At 40.4% G+C, this 20,506-nt stretch overlaps 1 protein-coding gene across 1 annotated transcript in view; it reads right to left on the bottom strand.

Moving 5' to 3' along the window:
• LOC102431144 (cadherin-related family member 3) overlaps positions 1–20,506 on the bottom strand; it is a 79,579-nt gene that overhangs the window by 33,878 nt on the left and 25,195 nt on the right. The window contains exons 8-9 of the mRNA XM_014456126.1: positions 3,548–3,642; positions 816–923 (exon numbers count right to left, since the gene is read on the bottom strand). Of these exons, the coding sequence (XP_014311612.1) occupies positions 816–923; positions 3,548–3,642 (203 nt within the window). The remainder of the gene's footprint in view (positions 1–815; positions 924–3,547; positions 3,643–20,506) is intronic.

Below are 20,506 nucleotides of genomic sequence, written 5' to 3'. Positions count from 1 at the left end.
AAAGTAGATACCGTCTGCCCCCCCTTCCCCCCACCCCACTTTACAGATGTGGAAACTAAGCTTTTAAGAAAGTAACTTTCAGAACTAAATGTCAAAGTGGCTGAGGTAGGATTTGACCCCAAGCCTGTCGGACCCTAGAGAATGCACTAGTATGCATGCTTAACCACTGTGCTTAGCTCCCTACAGTAAAAACCAATGCCTTAAAATTGCTGACCCCCACTGTGTTTTTATAAACACCCTCGTGGTCATTTCAACCAGAATTTCCTTGAAGGTTGTGAGAGGTAATCCAGCCCATTAGACATTAAGAACACTAATAATACCTTATTCTGTTGCAATTTCGACACATTTTATATTTTAAAACTATTTTCTTTGCCCTGGCCAAATGGTTCAGTGGGTTGGAGCATTGTTTTGTAAACCAAAAGGTTGAAGGTTCAATTCCAGGTCAGGGCACATACCTAGGTTGTGGGTTTAATCCTTGGTTACAGGAGGCAAACAATCGATGTATCTCACCTCTCTCTCTCTCTCTCTCTCTCTCTCTCTCTCTCCCTCTCTCTCTCTATCCTTCTCTTCTCTTTCTCTAGAATCAATAAAAACATCCTACAGTGATGATTTTTACAAAACTATTCTCAAATTGCTGTTTTTAAGAAAGCCTTTTCTTTAGAATCTTAACTGATTGTTTACATCTTACTTGTTTATTTTCCTTCTCAGGAAAAAGAAAAACATTGCATACTAATGGAAATTTCATTAATGAATTTCAGAGATGACATTTTCCTATCCAATTTCCAAGGTCAATTAAAAGACTTTTATTTTCTTACCTGCAGGTAAGAACTGGGTCTTTATTGTTGACATTGATGAGGAAAATCTTTAGATTCCCGGCAGCGAACAGTCCTCCGGGGTCAACCACTTTAATAGCTAGTGAGAAACTGAAAGTGTAGCCACAGGAAAGACAGTTACGATTTTATAGTAACTAACAGGCTTTCACAGAAACAGAATCTCTGGGGCTTAACTGACCCGTTAAAACAATTGATTCATTTAGTTAAATTGTCAGTCAAACCAGTTATTTTAACAGTTGGAAATGACTGGCACTTCGTTAGGATCCAAGTCAACTAAATCTGTTGAAAGAACAGGCAGGAAATTAGAAAGGTCCGTTAATCCCCATCAATAATAAAAAAGCACCGTGGATTGCGTAGCCTGGTAGAGCTGTGGCTATGGGCTCTTACCTTAAACACCGACCTCTCAGTGCTGAAAACTGATGGCAAATGCTAAGAAGGTGGTAAGAGCGCGTCAAGACAACGTAGTGACTATGGGGACACATTAGGAGGGTTGGGTGACGAAGAGATTTTATTTTAGCAGATATGTGTATGGGTTTGAGGCATGAGAGTGCCTGAAATGGGGGGAAAATATGTCCTAATGGAAAGATGACTGTGTCCATAACTGGGATCCAGACAGCAGTCCCGACGTGCGGGGACTGTCTTGTAGCACTGACAGCCCCCATCACATCCCGGGAAACTGCTCTGTCCCAGTCAAACCCAACAGCTGCTCACACACTTTCAGAAAAAAAAAATTCTGTTCTACCTTGAAATGTACTGATAATTGAGACCAAAATTACTATTTTCCTTCTATTTAGACTAAAAATTGAGCAAGTTCTCAATTTTCCTCCTGCTTTATAACTTTTTCCACCAGAAGATTATTATTTTTGAGATTAAGATAACTTCATAGAAATCATAAAGCCAATTCACTTTTTAGAATAAAGACATTGCCCTGGCCAGGCAGCTCCCTTGGTTAGAGTGTTGTCCTGACACGCCAAGGCTGTGGGTTTGATCCCCGGTCAGGGCACATACAAGAATCAACCAATGAATGCATAAATAAGTGGAACCAAAATCTGTTTATAAATAAATAAATATTTTAAAATAATTCTAGGACATCTCAACTACAAGAATGGAAGGAATGAAGAATGAGGTAAGGACAGGATGCCACAGCCCCAAAGGCCTCAGATTACATTCAGTCTAGCTGGATGCTGGAGAGGTGACTGCAAGGGAGGGAGGAAGGACTGAGCCCTTCTAACTCTTCAGCACTTGAACAACCAATTTCACGGCCCTTAGGACTCCTTTGAAGGGAAGGAATTGATAAGACTCAAAGGGTGATTTCCAAAATGTCCTTTGTTCCCACTCCAAGGTCAGCTCAGAGACCAAGAAACTAGAGGAGTGAAGGAATGGTCTTCTCTCTGGAGAAAGTTAGTGAGAATCCATTGCAAAACATTAGCCAAATAATAATTTTTTAAAGTTCTACAAACAGAGCTTCAATTTTTGTGTCAGCTCCTCTGATTTCAAAGATACTGAAAAAAGGGAAAGTTTAGCTTTCACTTATCAAGAAAACAATTAATTTTTAAAACTCTCATTACTGACTTTTACTCCCATTTGTTAACAAAGCTTAACAGTTAGAAATAACTTGAAATATGCATAAACATTTTTTCATGAGGTATACCAGGCCAAAATAAAAGGAATCTGTGATGAACATTATCCGTTATTCCCAGAGCTATGGAGACCAAATAAACAGAGGAATGTGGGAAAATGGATGAAGATTTTGACAAATTTTCTGTCCTCAAAATACATAAAGATAATACAAATTTAGGAGAACTCTCCTCCAGCAGACTTGATGCAGTCAGCAGGAGAAAACACATCCCATTTTGAACTCGCAACCTGTTTTACTAAAGATGCTAACTCAGGATCTATACCAGTGATGGTGAACCTATGACACACGTGTCAGAGGTGACACGCGAGCTCATTTTTTTGGTTGGTTTTTCTTTGTTAAATGGCATTTAAATATATAAAATAAATATCAAAAATATAAATCTTTGTTTGACTATGGTTGCAAATATCAAAAAATTTCTATATGTGACACGGCACCAGAGTTAAGTTAAGGTTTTTCAAAATGCTGACTCGCCAAGCTCAAGATGCTAACTCAGGATCTATACCATCCTCAGCTTCCATAATCGGGGAGACTCTCCTTATGAGATTCAGGAGCAAGTGTATTGTGAGGGCTTACCGGTCCGATTGCTTTTCCAGTAAAGCACTTTGATGCAGAACATATGACTGAAAAGGGTGGTAATAAAAACCATATTAAAAATAGTCATAATAACTGCTTACCAGTGGCTACCCATTTGGCAGATGTAGAGGGAAAAGGAGGAATTGTCAAGCAATTAACTTTTCAAAGCTGCTGGATTAAATTGTGAGTGAATTGTGCCCCAGCTGTCCAGAGAGAATCCCCGACTTCCACCTCAGGTCGCAAACACCGTCCCTGAAACACCCCGATGCTGGGCTCTGGGAAAACTGGGTTAGCAGGCAGGGGCCCAAACAGCCACATCCAGTACCGAAAGCAGCACTTGTGCAGTCAGAGTTTGGGTGACGATTTCATATTTAGGGCAATGCTAACAGCACCTTCATTTGGGAGCCCGTTAAGGCCAGATGGGGGGAACGTCTTCACAGACAGAAATATGAACCAGAGGGCAGGTGTTTTGAGTGAATGAAAAGCCAGTAGCGGTATTTACCTTCTAGCTTCCCTCTCAAAATCAAAAACCGCTGCTGTAGAAATTGCTCCGACGCTGTCGATTGTGAAGCCAGAGCCCTCCGGGGAAAGGAAGTACTGTTTATCGGAGAGTGGGAAGAAAGCAAGACATTACAGAGACACCGACAGGTTCCCCAGCTAGAACCAGGCCTAACTGCCTGTGTGCTCTGGGCCCTCCAGCCCACCCCATGTATAATAGGTGCGCATTGCACATTTGCCAATAATAATGATGATGAAATTATACTCCATCCAACTGCCTGCAGGCCAGACAACCTGTCCTTAAATATTACAAATAAATTTCCCTAGTCTCTTACATTCAGTATGTTACCTGAACATTTCTCACGTATAACACTCCACTCGAAGCTAAAGTTAAATTCAAAGGAGTTACATTTAGAGAAATGAGCTGGCTGGGTGATGAGAACTCGGAGATTATTTTTTGTTCGGTGCTTCTCAAGATACCGATTTTTTTTGGAGGGGGTGTTGAGGGACAGGGAGCTAGAGAGGGGAAAACTAAAATCCTCAGCATCTGTTGACTAGCATCCCATTGACCTCCATTTGTACTATCTTCCAGTTAGTCCGCTAAATGCTTCAAATGCATTGTCTTTTCATTGTCACGGGTACAGATGCTATTCCTATTTCACAGACAGGAGCACTGAGGCTTAGAAAATGCAAGTGGCTTGCTGGCCCAGTCTGAGAGCTGAGCTTTTAGTCACTTTACATAATGCCTCTCCGCTCACCACACTGCATCCCTAAGACAAACTTTTGCCAAAGAGGGAAGGTGAGGTCAAGGTTTCTAGATTAGGTGAGAGGCAAATGATTAGAAAAGGACCGGCAAAAACCCATTAGAGGATTAATATCAGGAGTTAATTATACTGAGTGCTACTGACTTCATAATTGTGTAGACCCAGAGATAATTTAATAGAGAAGATTAAACACAGAAGGTTTGCAAAGCAACCTAAAAATTGTTTAGAGAAATTCGTGACCTTTTAATTTATCGATTTTCTGATGAATCATCATGTCCTGATTAATTTAAATTCGTACCATCATTTCTACACATATAAATAAGATGGAATTGATTTCTGCTTTTTTTTTTCTTCTTTAATTTTTTTAAATTGATTTCAGGAAGGGAGAGAGAGAAACTGATGGGTTGCCTCTGGTATGCATCCCAACCAGGTATCAAACCGGTAACCTAGAGCCTGGCCAGTGTGGCTCAATGGTTGAGCTTCGACCCATGAACCAAGAGGTCGCTGGTTTGATTCCCTGTCATGGCGCATGGGTTGTGGGCTCACTCCCCGGTGTGTGTGTGGGGGGGGGGGGTGCAGGAGGCAGCTGATCGATGATGTTTCTTTCTCTCTCTCCCTCTCCCTTCCTCTCTGAAATCAATAAAAATATATTTTTTTAAAAACACCGCAACCTGGGTATGTGCCCTGTTTGGGAATTGAACCATGACCCTTCAATGTACAGGAGGATGCTCCAACCAACTGAGCCACACCAGCCAGGGCCACTTCTGCTTTTTTTGTAGAACTAGGCTGTCGACTATTAACAGTCAGGAACTAAGGAAAATCTATCACATATTTACTTTTTGGGCAAACACAGGAATGATGATGCCTGTTTCACGGCTTGCAAACACTAGGGTTGCTTATATATAAATGCATATAATTTTTTTAAGTTGCCCTCATTTATGTTTGTTGTCACTCGAAAATTTGCAGTTCCCAATTCCACTTCAGTATTACATGGTTGTCAGCAATTGTTTGGAAGAAAACATATATTGGGAAGCTGTATTTTTATGATGTTTAATTTCATAAAATGAGAGAGTCTTTTAAAAAAAAAAAATTGATGGCACTGATATGCAGGAGGGCTGCCTGCTGCTGTTCCGGGAAGGTTGGAGCCCGCGGTTGCTAGGCAGCCAGGGCATCGCTGGAAAGCCACCGAAATGAAAGATCCCTGAATAGGAGGGCAGTCCAAGGGACGCGAAATTAACTCTCTGTGGGGCCAGGCAACTGAAATTCACTCCCCATCCCCCAATCCTCGGTAATAACTCCACGGCTGGTAAGGAAAAGTAAGAATAGCAATGGTAGCCCCATTCCCAGGTTCCGGGGTGTGACCTCAGCTCTCAGAAGGGAATGTGAGGTGAGGAGAGCCACGGTCCTCCTGGCTGGACTTACCTTCAAACCCAGTTTCTCTGAAAGGCTTGTTCTTGACTATTTGCTTTCAGAGAAGCTGGGGAATTGGAAATGTCAGAGCTGGAAGCGCGGGCCACGCAGTGAGGGGAGTTGGGGCCTCAGGCTGGGAGCGAGCGCAGCGGCACAGCCTGAGACTGGGCTCTGTGTCCTTAGCATCGGTGACAATAAAAACAACTGTGAGGGCCCCCGGGTTGGCTCAGTGATAGAGCATCGGCCTGCGGACCAAAGGATCCTGGGTTTGATTCTGGTCAAGGGCACGTACCTTGGTTGCAGGCTCCTCCCGGCCGGGGCCCTGGACAGGGCTCCTGCAGGAGGCAACCAGTCAATGTGTTTCTCTCACATCAGTTTTCTCTCTGTCTTTCCCTCTCTCTTCTATCCTCCCTAAAAATCAATGGAAAAATATCCTTGTGTGAGGATTAACAGCAACAACAACAAAAACTGCAAGGGGCCACCAGAGACTCTGACCCAGATTCTGTGCTCATCACCTTCCTGAATTATCTCATTTAATCCTTATAATGATGCTATGAGATGGTAGTATTCTCAGCCTATATTACAGGTGAGGAAACTGAGCTTACAAATGTTAAGAAAACGGTCCAAGAACACATAACCAGTGAGTGATTACACTGAAACCCCAGCCCATGACCTTCTGACCCGAGTCATTGTGTTATCCAGCCTGTCTTCCCAGGAGAATAAAAGCCCAGAGGGGGAAAAAATAAATAAATAAAATAAAATTGTTTTCAAATGATTGATGTGGGGATTAAAGAATCTAAGTGGTTGAAGACATAGAAACAAAGCAACTCAGCGTTACTGTTTACAGAGGAAAAGAGGGGATGGGGAGAGAATGGGAGTATGGCAAGGGGAGGGGAGGCTAAGATGGAGCCCTGAGAAACTTTCAAAATTTAAAGGTCCATAGAGGAAGATGAACCAGGAAAGAAAATAAGAAAGAGTTGTCATAGAGGTAGAAAATAAAAACCCAAGAGTTTATTATTCTAGAATAATACTAATAATATTCCCTAATATTTATTGAGCACTATGTGCCAAACATTATTCTAAGCCCTTTACATGCATGACCTCATTTAATCTTCATAATGGCCCTGAGGTAGTTCTTATTATGAACCCTGTTACAAATAAAGCAACTGAGGCACAGAGCCAGATAGTGGTAAAACCTAAAATTTAACCTGGGCTATCTGACATTAGAATCGGAGCTCTTAGGCTGATATACTGTGTTTGATTTGTTAGTTTGACCCAAGGTAATATTTTCTTGAAGGAATTAGTACATAAGTAGGATCTGGGATGAATTTTTTTTCTATTTACCAAAATATTCTGTGATTTTTCTAAAGCACAAATACTAGCCAATTATTGATCACCTACAAAACTTTTTCATAGGAGAGATACATTTTCAAGTAAACATTTTAAAGCTATAAACACAGATATGATTCTAGACTGAGCATTAACTATGTCCATGCCACCTTGCATTTAGTCCTCAGCCTGTACTAGCCTCACCCTGAGCATTCTCTGCAGTGGGAGCATGAGAGAACTGGCGCTTGCCCTTGCCCTTGAAATCCTTGGAGTTTCACAGGAGATTCCTTTCCTTGTCCTCCAAGTTTGAGGGCACTCTCTTACGTTCACTTTATCGACAAAAGGAATAGTTTGCTGCCTATAACTTACACTGGACTATTAGAGCCCTCATTCTTCCAGAACAAAGCCTTATTAACCCTATCGAACCCTGTCCCAATGGTTAGCTAAAGTTAGAGATCTCCACTCAAGCATGCAGCCTACTATCTTTGCTGGCTGAACCCAGACTCAGCCTCAGAATCCTTCTCAACACACCTGAGAGCCTCTGAGCGTCAGTGAGAGAGGCATGCATATTGAAACGGATCTGCCATCCCTGGCTGAGCCAGATGCTCCAGTGGACTTACTCAGGTGCTTATTACACACCCAGTAATGGTCACAGCATTTGCAAAGCTAACTTTACAAACCTTTTTGCCATGTTTCTCAGCCTGTGGCTCATGGACCACCTACACGTTAAAAACCTTCATCCACGAGTTAATTGTTAAAGCTGGATAATTCAGTGGCATTCATTATACTGTTCTCTATACTTTTATACATATAAAATTTTTATTTTTATTAGATATGCAGACCTAATGGGGTTAGGGAGGCCTTGGAATGTGAATTTATAACAATAGGCTGACCAGAGTAACTTTTATGCAAAGTTGGGTTTTTTCAAGTGCTAGTATATTTTTATTGTTTTCAGAGAGAAAGGGAGAGGGAGAGAGTGAGAGAAACATCAATGATGAGAGAGAATTATTAGTCAGCTGCCTTTTGCACGCCCCGTACTGGGGATCAAGCCCGCAACCCCGGCATGTGCCCTTGACCGAAAGGCCAGAATTAAACCCGGGACTCTTCGGTCTGCAGGCTGACGCTTTATTCACTGAGCCAAACCAGCTAGGGTGAAAGTTGGTTTTTTAAAAGTGATTCTCAACCTCTGCTGTACAGATTCACCGGGGGAGCTTTAAGCACGCTAATATCCAGACCACACCTGAGACCAATGGAATCGGAATCTCGGGGGTGTAAGCTGGGCATCAGTGCTTTTTGAATTACATAGATGCTCCTGCAGCCCGGCGGCCTTGGGTTTCCGCATCTGTCCAAGGGTCCCTCAGAAACTGACCCAGAGGTGGAAATTTGCATGCGGGTGATTTATGAATAGGTGTTCCCGGAAAACTAGGGTGGAACTAGGGCATCGGGACAGAGAGTGGCGGAAACCAAGCAAGAGTGCTACCTTGCCGTCCACACCGGCCCTTTCCGCCCAAGCTCACCAGGCCGCTGCGGAGTGGACCTTCTGCCTCAGGGCTCTTCCCACCCAAGGAGAAGGGCAGGGAGCACTCCTACTCCTGGCCCTTCATCCGATGGTTAAGGGTTACCCCTGAGAGAGGGAAATGCCCAGGTACTTCTTGCTCTGTGAAGTGCAAGACAAGTCCTCCTCTTGCGGAAGGAAGCCAAAGCACACTGAAGCTCTCAGAGCGGGAGCATCACACAGAAATGCTACAAATGCTCCGCCGGTGTGGCTCAGTGATTGAGCATCAACCTATGAACCCTGAGATCATGATTCCATTCCAGGTCAGGGCACATGCCCAGGTTGCCGGCTCCATCCCCAGTAGGGGGCGTTCAGGAGGCCGCTGATCAATGATTCTCATCATTGATGTTTCTATCTCTCCCTCTCCCTTCCTCTCTGAAATCAATAAAAATATGTGTATATATATTTTAAAGGAATGTTACAAAGGTCTCCAAGGACACCTGGGGAGAGCCACTACAGGCTCTCAAATGCCCTTCATTAACAGCAGCTGGCAACAATTGCTTGGCTGAATCATGCTAGCAGGCAGAGTCAGTTACCACATACATCAGCCACCTTATGTGAGGAACATTCAGTTCTGTCCCAGATTCTTTGGTAACTCTGATAGCAAGTAGCCTTCATTTCAACTCTGAATCGATTGGTAAGGACTACCTGGTGCATTACAGAGAGAAAAACTGTGACTTAGTTTGGAAAAGTATCACGTTCAATTAGCGATGCCCACCACAAGCAAATGAGAAGGTTATCACAATATTGCCAGAGAACTTTGATGTCTAAGAGACCATTGGAATGCCTGGGAGCTTTTTAAAAATTAGCCTGAGGAGTCCCTGGCATCTTTGTTTTGTTAAAAGCATCCCAGGTGATTAGATAAGAAGAAGCACAGTAATATTCAGTATGGATTGCCATCTATTTCCCAGGAACTGTTTTCAGTAGTACTTTAAAAGAATGAAATAAATCCTCCAAAATACAAATATTTTATTTATAATTTATTTCCTAGTCTCATAAAAATATCTTTTTAAACATGAATAGCAGACCACAATGTCTTGCCTAATCTACATTTGCCTTGTATGAATACGCTTAAATTATTGATTCTTTTCACATATCCTTTAAATAAAGACATTTTGATGTGCCATATCTTTGTAAGATAATAGCCTTTACCTATGAAAAACATTGTTGGGCTGTATATACATTTGCAATTTGCCTCTCTTGAGGGCAGCATATCCATGCTTTCTCCTCCTCCCCCAAATTTTTAAGGCAAAAAAGTAATTAGTTATCGTGTGATTGTTCAGTGCTATTGCTTGTGACGAGGTGCTTTTGCAATAGCATGACTATGGGCTACAGTATGTTACAAACTTGCATGCCATCTGGTGGAGGATGGTACAAGTTGTGCAAATATGAAGTAAATACTCCCCAAGAATGTTTATTTAAAATGTGACTAGGTTTTCTCTAAACATCTGTCTTCCGTGTGAAGAATTACAGATTATTTTCTAGGTAATTAAAGCTTTTCTTAAAATCAGTTTTTTTCCAATTATATCGTGTTTCAAACAAAATTGCTCTTTAGCTTGAAAAACCCAGATAATTACCTCAGTTCTCAAATTCATTTGGTTAGTGCATGCCTAAACTGAATGATATTTCTCCAAATACCAGAATTGCCCAGAATGTGACAGTATGTGATTTAAACTTTTCCCCTCTTTATCGCGGTGTCACAAGAGATGAAATTTTAAAGTGATGTTAGGGTTGAAAACCAAGCCATGGGGGGGCGACTCAGAAATAAATCTTTTGGATAAATACCCAAAAGTGATTGTAGTTCTGTTTTTAATTTTTAAAGAACCTCCATACTGTTTTCCATAGCAGCTGCACCATTATACATTCCTATCAACAATTCAAGGTTTCCAATTTCTCGACATCCGTGCTGTCTTTTTGTTGTGTTGTTTTTTGTTTGTGTGTGTTTTTATAATAGCTATCCTGACAAGTGTGAAGCGATATCTATTGCAGTTTTGATTTACATCACCCTGATAATAGTGACGTTGAGTATGTGTCCATATACCTTTTGGCCATTGGCATGTCTTCTTTGGAGAAATGTCTATTCAAGTCCTTAGTGCATTTTTTAATCGGGTTATTAGTTTTTTTTTTGCTATTGAGTTGTAGGAATTCCTTAAATAGAGTACCTCTTATCAATAGCTGATGGTTTACTAATATTTTCTACCATTCTGTAGGTTGCCTTTTTACTATATTGATTGTTTCTTTTGCTGCACAGAAGATTTTTAGTTTGATATAGTTCCACTTGTCTATTTTTTTCTTTTGTAGCCTATGCTTTTGGTATCATATCCATGAAATTAAAGACCAATGTCATGAAGCTTTTCCCCTATGTTTTCTCTTAGGAGTTTTACAGTTTCAGCTCTTACATTTAGGTATTTAATCCATTTTGAGTTGGTTTTTATGTATATGTAAGATAAGGGTCCAGTTTTTCTTTTGCATGTGAATATCCAACTTTCCAGCACCATTTATTCAACAGGCTGTTCTTCCCCATCATGTATTCTTGATACCCTTGTCAAAGATCAGTTGACTATATATTTGTGGATGTATTTATGCGCTTTCTAGTCTACTCTGTTGGTCTATGTTTCTGTTTTTATTCCAGTACCATATTGTTTTTAGTTTCTTTGTAATGAATTTTGAAATCAGGAAATGTGATGCTTCCAGCTTTGTTTTTTCTCTCTCAAGATTGTTTTTGGGTAGCCATGGCCTATTGTGGTTTCATATGAATTTTAGAATTATTTTTTCTATTTCTGTTTTTAAAAATGCCATTGGGGCCCGGCTAGTGTTGCTCAGTGGTTGAGCATTGATCTATGAACCAGGAGGTCATGGTTCCATTCCCTATCAGGGCACATGCCAAGGTTGTAGGCTCAACCCCGAGTACGGGGCATGCAGGAGGCAGCCAATCAATGATTCTCTCTCATCATTGATGTTTCTATCTCTCCCTTCCTCTTTGAAAAAAATAAAAATATTTTTTAAATGCCATTGGATTTTGATAGAGATTGCATTGAATCTGTGGAATTGAAATCATGATCTTGAAAAGACATTAGCCCTCCCAAATCACAGCATTATTCACATTAGCCAAATGTAGAAAAAATCTAGGTGTCCCTCAACAGATAAATACAATTGGTATACTGTATACATACAATGAACGATTAAGCTTTAGAATGAAGGAAATCCTGCAATATGCAACAAAATGGATGAACCTTAAGGGTATAGACTAGGTGAAATAAGCCAGTCACGAAAGGACAAATCCTGCATTTAGTCCACACGGGAATCTAAGAATCAAACTCATAGATGCAGAGAGCAAAACGGTGGTTGCAGGGGCAGGCAGGAGGGGAGATGGGGAGTTGCTACTCAATGGGTTTAAAGCTTCACTAACAGGGGATGAGTAAGTCCTGGAGATCTGCTGTACAAGCTGGTGCTTAGAGCTAATGATAGTGAAATGTACATCTAACAATATGTTAAGAGGGCAGATCTCATGGAAAGTGTTCTTGCCCCAGTGAAACTTAAATTTAAAAAATGAAATGAATCATTTAAGTTATCCTACAAACATTTCCTGAGTCTTCCCTGGATCCAGGATAAGACACTGCCTGTATGGAAAGACACAGATGCAGATAATACAATTTTATATCGATCTGTCAACGCTATGCAAAACCAATTAGGTAGAAGTAAATCATTCCCTTGCTGTGTTAACTGACATCAAGCAGCCCCCCCAAAAAGTTAGTTTTCCTCCTAGGTACAAAAAGCTTTCCTTTTAGAAACTTTGGGCAAAGATTTATGGAGGTAGACACTGTCAAAGTGAAGTGATGTTAATTTCTGATTAGCTTTTCAAATATGAACAGGACATTTTTGTTTTGTCTTGTTGGATGTTCAATACAGCTGTTGACTTTGAACAGGATAATAATTGCTGAATCTTCACTTTCCTCCTGTAAATGGACTCAAATTATGAATTCCTGCATAATGGCTTCTGGGATGGTTACCTCTCCCAAATTTTGGACACTCCCCCCAGCAGGTTAAAGGGAGTCACACAGAGTTCTTCCTGCTCCGAATAAGATGGCCACCCTCATACTCTCCTCAACAACATCGATTGCATCAATGCTATAATTTCCTAAGAGACCCGTCTCAAGCAGTAGTTAGTTATAATAAGTGGGGGTTACCCCTATCTGCCCCCTCTAAGGGGCCGTAGGACATGTTCTGTCATAGTTCACATACTTCAGTCATGCCAAGAAGTTCAGTCCTCATCATCTGACAATTATTCATCCCACCTGATACCCCAAACCCTCCCAATGTGCCTCAAGAACTCGGTCTCTCCTCAAACTCCCTGTAGTCTCCACCCCTCCTCTGAATGTTCTCTTGGTCTTTCACATTTATGGGGCAATTCAGTCTCCCTCTTTTGAGGGCAGCAGATCCCCACTTTCTCCTCCTCCCCCAAATTTCCAGCATTCCCCAGGTCTCTTCCCTCTCCCCACCCTCTACTGCTAGGCTTGTTTTCTATGTCACAGAGAAAAGTAGAAGCAATACCAAAAAACCATTGATTACCATTTTAGAAAGGAAAAACTGCTTCCTCATAGAACTTCTTATGTCCTTCCCTCCTTCATTTGGCTCCATGATACTTGGAGCATGTGATTCATGGGAATATATAGTCTGTCTCCTACCCCTAACGTATCAGCTCCATGAGGGCAGGGATTCTGCCTGTTTCCTTCACCCCTGAAGCCTCACTTCCTAAAACACTGCCTGGCACCAGGACAGGCCCCCTGATGCATGGTTTAGCTTCTTGTGGCTTCAGTTTCCATGGTCCAAAAATAGTGAGTAGAAAATTCTGGAAATAAAAAATGCATAAGTTTTAAATTGTGCACCATTCTGAGCCACATGAGGAAATCTCAACCGTCTCTCGTGAATCATCCTTTTGTCCAGTGTCTCCAGCTGTAGACCCCTCCTGCTCATTCGTCACAGCAGCCCCTTGGCTATCAGATGCTTGGGGTGTTTGTGTTCAAGTCACCCTTATGTTACTTCACCCAAAATTCTAGAGTCGTGATGCTGGCAATTTGGATATGTCAAAGAGAGCCTTAAAGTGATTCCTTTAAGTGAAAAGGTAAGTACAGTACAATATAATATTTCGAAAGAGATGATATTTATATAACTTTTATTATAGTCTGTTATTATAGTTATTTTATTTTACTATTAGTTATTGTTGTTAATCTCTTATGTAAACATAATCATAGTAACGTATGTATAGGAAAGAACATGGTATATATAGGGTTCAGTACTATCCGTGGTTTTGGCATCCAACTGATAAGGGGTGATTACTGTAAGTGCTCAGTAAATAACTATTAGATGGACAAGAGAATAAAAAAGCAACTACTATTTCTACTAAACTTTTTACCTATGTCCCCTTATGCCCTATATTCCTTCCTGTTACTATAGATGAAAAATTGAGCTTCTAACGTCAAGTTCTCTGCCCTCTGCCCCCCCAAATCATCCCCCATTGCCTACTCAAGACCATCACTCCAGCAATTGTTGCCAGTATCTCTGGCATTATTAATTTCCTCCTCTCTACTGGATTATTACCACCAACATACAACATGTTACAATATTTCTCATCATTCAGAAATAAAAATTTCCCTTGATTTTACATCTTCCTCAAGATACGCCAATTTCTCTGCTGTGCTTTTTAAGAAAACACTTTGAAGTCACCAATGCTCGCTGTTCCTGTTTTCCTTACCTCTGATTCTCTTGGAGCTTCTTCAGTCAGACTTGATTCTCACTGCTCCACTGAACTACCCCACTTACCAAGGTCACTCAAGATCTCCATTTACTCATTCACTGAAACGTGCTATGTGACAGACATATACCTGAGTTCTAGCAATTAACATATTGCTAGCTTCTGTGATCAGCCATCTCACCTCCCATCACCTCAGCAGCACTCGGCCAATCCCCTCTTGACATACATCTTCTTGGGCTTTTGGGAGACACTCTACTTTCCTGATTTTCCTTTTTCCTTATTGTTCCTACTCAGTTTTACTTTCTCAATCCTCTTCCTCTTTCTAACTTCCAAATATTGGGGCACGTCCAGGCTCAGTCTTCGAGCTTTTTCTCTTCTCTCTTACATCCACACTTACTCCCTAGGTCATCTCGTTTCATTCTGAACACTAAATACTAAGTATTAGATGGTAACTCCCAAATTGCTGCTCTAGCCCCCATGTCTTTGCTGAGCTCTAAAGTTATAATCAAGCTGCCTACTCTTCCTGTGTCTACCTGCTTCCCAACCTCAACATGTCTGAAGCGAATCACTTGATTTTCCTCCTCAACCCATCCTCTTCAAGAGTCGCTCCAGCCAAGAAACCTAGAAGCTTGGATTTCCCTCTTTCCTTTACACCCTATGTCCAGTTTGTCTACAAGTCTGCCAACATTACCTTTAAGATATATGCAAATTGTCTTGCTTATCAGTGAAGGGTACTGTGTTTGTAACCTGCTTTGAAATCCTAGATAATAAAAGGCTAATATGCAAATTGACCAAACAGTGGAATGACCCGTTGCTATGACACCCACTGACCACCAGGGGGCAAACACTCAATGCAGGAGCTGCGCCCTGGTGGTCAGTGAGCTCCCACAGGGGGAGCACCACTCAGCCAGAAGCTGGGCTCATGGCTGGCAAGTGCAGCAGCAGCAGCGCTAAGGACCCCTGAGGCGGCCCAGACTGCAAGAGGGCACAGGCCAGGCTGACGGACCCCCTCTGCCCCCAGTGCATGAATGTCATGCACAAGGCCTCTAGTATATAAATAAAATAGGAGTGATTGATGGATGAATAGAAGAATGGGTAGCTGAGTGATAAAAAAAGACATGGTAAAATATTAACTATAGAACTTAGTGATGGATATATGGGTGCTCATTCAATTTTCAGCTCTTTCAAATTTTCTATATGTTTGAAATTTTTCACAATAAAATGTTGAAGAGATAAATTTCAATGATTTCTCACCATCCCAACTGCCATCATCCTAGATCAAGCCTCCATCATCTTTCACCTGAACTATTGCAGTCATCTCTAAATGGCCTATCTGTTTCCAATCTTGCCTCTTTACAGTCAATTTTTTCACACAAAAGCCAGCATGATCTTTTAAACTATAAATAATATCATTTGTTCCTTTACCCAAAAACTTCCAAGAAAATTCCACATTAATCGAAATAAAATGCAGCCTCTAATACTCTTTAGAAGGACCTTGGTTGCAGGCAATATTTTCATCATCATCTTTCTACGTCTCTTTCTCACTCTGCCTTTCAGTTACATAGGTTTCTTTGTAGTTCATTAAATATGCTAAGCCTGTTTCTGCCTCAGGCCTTTGTACTTACTGCTGTCTTTTTCTGAAATATCTTACCCCAGGACATATGCTTAGTTCCCTCCCTTACTTCATTCAGGTCTCTCAACAAACGTTGCCTTCCCAGAGAGGCCCTTTCTAACCTTCCTATTCAAAAGAGGCACCACTGCCCCTTCGCCTCATCATTCTCTTCCCCTTTGCCCTACTTTATAATTATCTTTTCCACACCCCCTACTCTATGACATTATATCATTTATTTGTAGCTTTGTTTGTTGTCAATTTATTCACTAGACTGTAAGCTCCAGGAATTTACATGTCATATGCAGTGTTTCTTCTCAGCACCCAGAACAGAGTAATCACTGAAGAACTATTCATACAAGGGATGAACTGAGGCCTTAGAACAGCTCTAACTCCTCTGCAGTTAATATGGTTTTTAAGTATTTGAAAATTTTATAAATGCCAAAACATTTTAAGCTATTTTCTTGGAATATGTTTTATTTATGGTCTTTCCCATTGGTTTTAAGTCTTATTTATTAAGCACTTTATAGACACCAGCTTACTGTTGTGAACAAGACAGACCCAATTCCTCTTTAATGGAGCTTATAGTTTTATGAGAGAGGCATTATTTTTTAATGATGACAAAGTATGATTAGTGTTATAAGAAGGCAGACTAACCAAAGAACATATATGCATGCATGCATGGACACAGACAATAATGTGGTGAAAGACTGGTGGGGGAGGAGCTGAGTGAAGGGGGGAATAAAAGGGGAAATGAGGGACATCTGTAATACTGCCAACAATTTTTAAAAAATTATTTCTTTGCCAGCAGTTTAGTCCCAGGTTCTATTCTGGTCAAGAGCACATAGCTCGGTTGCAGGCTCCTCCCTGACCTGGGCCCTGGTCTGGGCCCTGGTCAGGGCTCCTGCAGGAGGCAACCAATCGATGTGTTTTTCACATCAATATTTTTCTCTGTCTTTCCCTCTCTCTTCTACTCTCTCTAAAAATCAATGGAAAAATATCCTTGGGTGAGGATTTTAAAAATAATAAATAAATAAATAAACAAACTGTTTTAATAAAATTTTTCCTAATATTAAAAAATATATATTTCTTTGCCAAACAATAACCCACACTAAAAGTTAATTGTTTTGAACCATTACTATTTCTATAAATGTTTCAATGGAATATAGTTTTAATATTGACCAACATGGACAAAATGAAAAGGGAGTTTTCAGATTATAAATAGGCTCTGTCTACACTGAATAAAGTTAAGGAAGATTGGCAAGTTTTGATAGGCTGATTCAATACAGTTTTGTTATAGTGAGCAGCATTTGGTTTTAGACTGTAAAGATCTATTCAGGCACCTCTCATAGCAGCTCATTGCTGAATCAATCTCCCTCATTCTCAATCCCTATGAGTTTGCACGCCAACCCCCTCCCACCTAAAATTCCTGGTCGGCATGTGACCTAGGCCTACGCCAATCAGTGCATTATTTCTACCTTGTCACAGCCATTGGTTAAGGGCTAACATCTGGAGCAATCAGAGCCATGAAGACTCCCTGAACTCCAGGAGGGAGCTTCAGATGGCTCTCAAGCTGGTAGGCTGTAGGGACTGAGATTCCTGCCCCCAGGTGTTACCAAATGGAAGGCAGGAAAGATGAAGCTCTCGAGTCCCATAGTGAACTGCTTTTATCATGCCCTGCTGCATCACCTGAACCCAGAATTCAGCTCTGCTGGAAGCACAGACTTCTCAGCCACTGCAGCCAAAAACCTCACGTGGGTCAAGTTCTCTCTCAGCTGCAGCCACAAGGATTCTAATATACTTTCGGAGTGATGAAGGCTAGGAAGAACCCGATTCATATGTGTTAATTCTGTCTGCAAAACATGTACAGGAATGGCATGACTTAATGCTTTCAACCACTGAATACATTTTTACCTATTTGATGTGTTTCCCCCTCACAGGAAACTTATGAAAACTGAACATGTAGAGGCTATTCAAAGGACAACGTGGGCCTTTTCTCCAAAATGATTATACTTAAAAACAATCCATTAAAACCAGAATTGGCACCCTAGATTATAAAGCAAAATTCACATATTCTGGTTTCTAACTCAATAGACTCATTGTTTTTTCCCTTTAATGTTTGTTTTACAGCTGAGTTATAAAATAGGAGTATATAATTCAAATCCTCAGATTCATAATTATAAGCTCTAATGTAGTACAATTGTTGAGTCATTCGACGATTCCACCACTAATTATGACTCAGAAATTCCAAATATCACTTTACCATAAAATGTGATCATTGTCAGCCTTCTCTCAATATATTGGACTGAATGAAAAATATTGTTTATTTCCATATATAGTCTGTGGCCTACATTCATTCATTGCATTTATTTTATCAAGGAGGGAAAAATAATGAAGCCATAGGAATAGTTTCCTATTTGTCACTAAATGGTATATCTTTTTATCTTTCACAGGGCTACCATAACTCTTTCATAAATTATTCTTTATTAGACTTTTTACAAATCTTTCCAAGTTATTAGGATGCTGGTTTAGGTGATTATTTCCTTAGCCCATGATATAGTTCCCAAAAGAAAAGAAAAGTTTACTAATGAAATGACAATATATATCTAAGATCCATATGCTAAGACTTGTCATTAACTGGGATACCTTGAATGAGACAGTTTACCTAGAAATGGAGATATTAAACCTTATTTCATGAAAATATGCCAATTCCATCCCAATTTCATTCTTCCTCACCTCTACTTCACTCTCACCCCTCCCCGCCGTTTCCTCATGCTGCTTGTCCTCAGAGCCTGGGTGTATTTTCACAAGGTCCTAATTAACTGGTTTGATAGACACAATAAGGCATAACGTGCTATTTGAAAGAGAACTTATATGTTTACTTCACCATTAAGAGAGGGAAAGACAAAATACATGTTGAGTAAGATGACTCTCTGCCCCACTCGTTCATGACAGCAGCATCTACGTGGCCTCAAGAAGTAAGATTCTTAAAGCAGAGTGGAATTGAGATAATGTCTTTAGAATTCCAAAATTAACTTCCAATGTAATAAACAATAGGGAAAGACACATGCTACCCTTTCACTACCAGCACTCCCACCACCACTGAGCCAGAAGGCTGAAAAATCACACTGGCAGCAGTGGGTGAGGGTTGTGACACGGGTGGGGTCTGACAAGGAGAGTAGGGGCAGAGCTGAGATGCAGGGAACCATCAGGACTGCTGTGAGGAGGCGTCAGGTCAGCCTCCAGTCACTGGGGGATCTCATTACCGCAGTGAGAGAGGAGGTGGGTGTTCTCCCTGCGGCTATTTTTCAACCAGCCCATTGCTGACTTGCTGTTTGGGGAAGTCTCTAGCTGATCACTCTCCACTTTTTGTTTGAAATTAATATAGCCACTCTAGCTTTTCTTGGATTGGTGTTATCAACGTATATCTTTATCCATCCATTTACTTTGAAACTTTTTGGGTTTTTATATTAAAGTAGGTTTCTTGCAGATAAGATATAGCTGGGCCTTTTTCTAAATCAGTCTGACAGTCTTTGTCTTTGAATTGGTGCATTTAAACCATTTCCATTTGGATTAGCTGAATTAATACCTATCATGTTTGTAACTGTTTTCTATTGATTACATTTGTTCTTTGAGTTTTTCTCCTTCTTTAACTGATTATTTTATATGATTCCATTTTAACATATCAATTTCACTTAATTTTTAAATATTTTTAGTTATTGCCTCAGAGTTTCCAGTACACATTTTTCCAATATACATTTTAATTAATCTAAGTGTAGCTTTATATATAATATAGGTATCTTATAACAGAATATTTCTAATTCATCTCTCCTGTCACTTATGATATTGCTATCATTCATTTCATTTATCAATATGCTATAATCTTCTAACACACTGTTACTATTAAAGTTATCTTTTAGAAAAATTAAAAATTTTATTTGACCTTCATTTATTTTTTCTCTCATGCTCTGCCTTTCTTTATGCAGATTTGAGTTTCTGACCTATATGATTTTCTTGCTGATGAACTTCCTTTAACATTTCTTCTGATCAGGTATGCTAGTAATAAATTTCTTCAATTTTTGCTTGTCTGAGAAAGTCTTTATTTCTCTTTTGCTTTTGAAGGATAATTTCAATGGATACAGATTTCTTGGTTGAATTTTTTTTCTTTCAACACTTTCAATATTTCATTCCACTATCTTCTTGCTTGCATGGCTTCTATTGACAAGTCTGCGTAATTTCTTACCCCCATTCCTCTCTAAGTAAGGTGTTTGGTTTTTTCCCCTATGACTTCTCTCAAGATTTGGGGGAAGGAGGGCGTTCTGAATCTTGAATATGATTTGTCTAGGGCTGTGTGTGTGTGTGTGTGTGTGTGTGTGTGTGTCCCAAGTGAGATAAGGCTCAAGAAGACTCCTTTTCCCTGAAGAGTAGGTCTTTGATATGGAAAAGGTTTTGGGGTTTATTTCACAATGAATCTTTTCTCCTCTCTCTTTCTGAGACACAATGTGATTCTTCCTGGATCTTCATTATAAGAACCTAATGAAGTT

Source organism: Myotis lucifugus, unplaced genomic scaffold, assembly GCF_000147115.1.
Source record: "Myotis lucifugus unplaced genomic scaffold, Myoluc2.0 scaffold_55, whole genome shotgun sequence".
NCBI classification, from domain to species: Eukaryota; Metazoa; Chordata; class Mammalia; order Chiroptera; family Vespertilionidae; genus Myotis; species Myotis lucifugus.
Note: the sequence above shows the minus strand (reverse complement) of the source record. Positions and strands in the feature narration are given on the sequence as shown.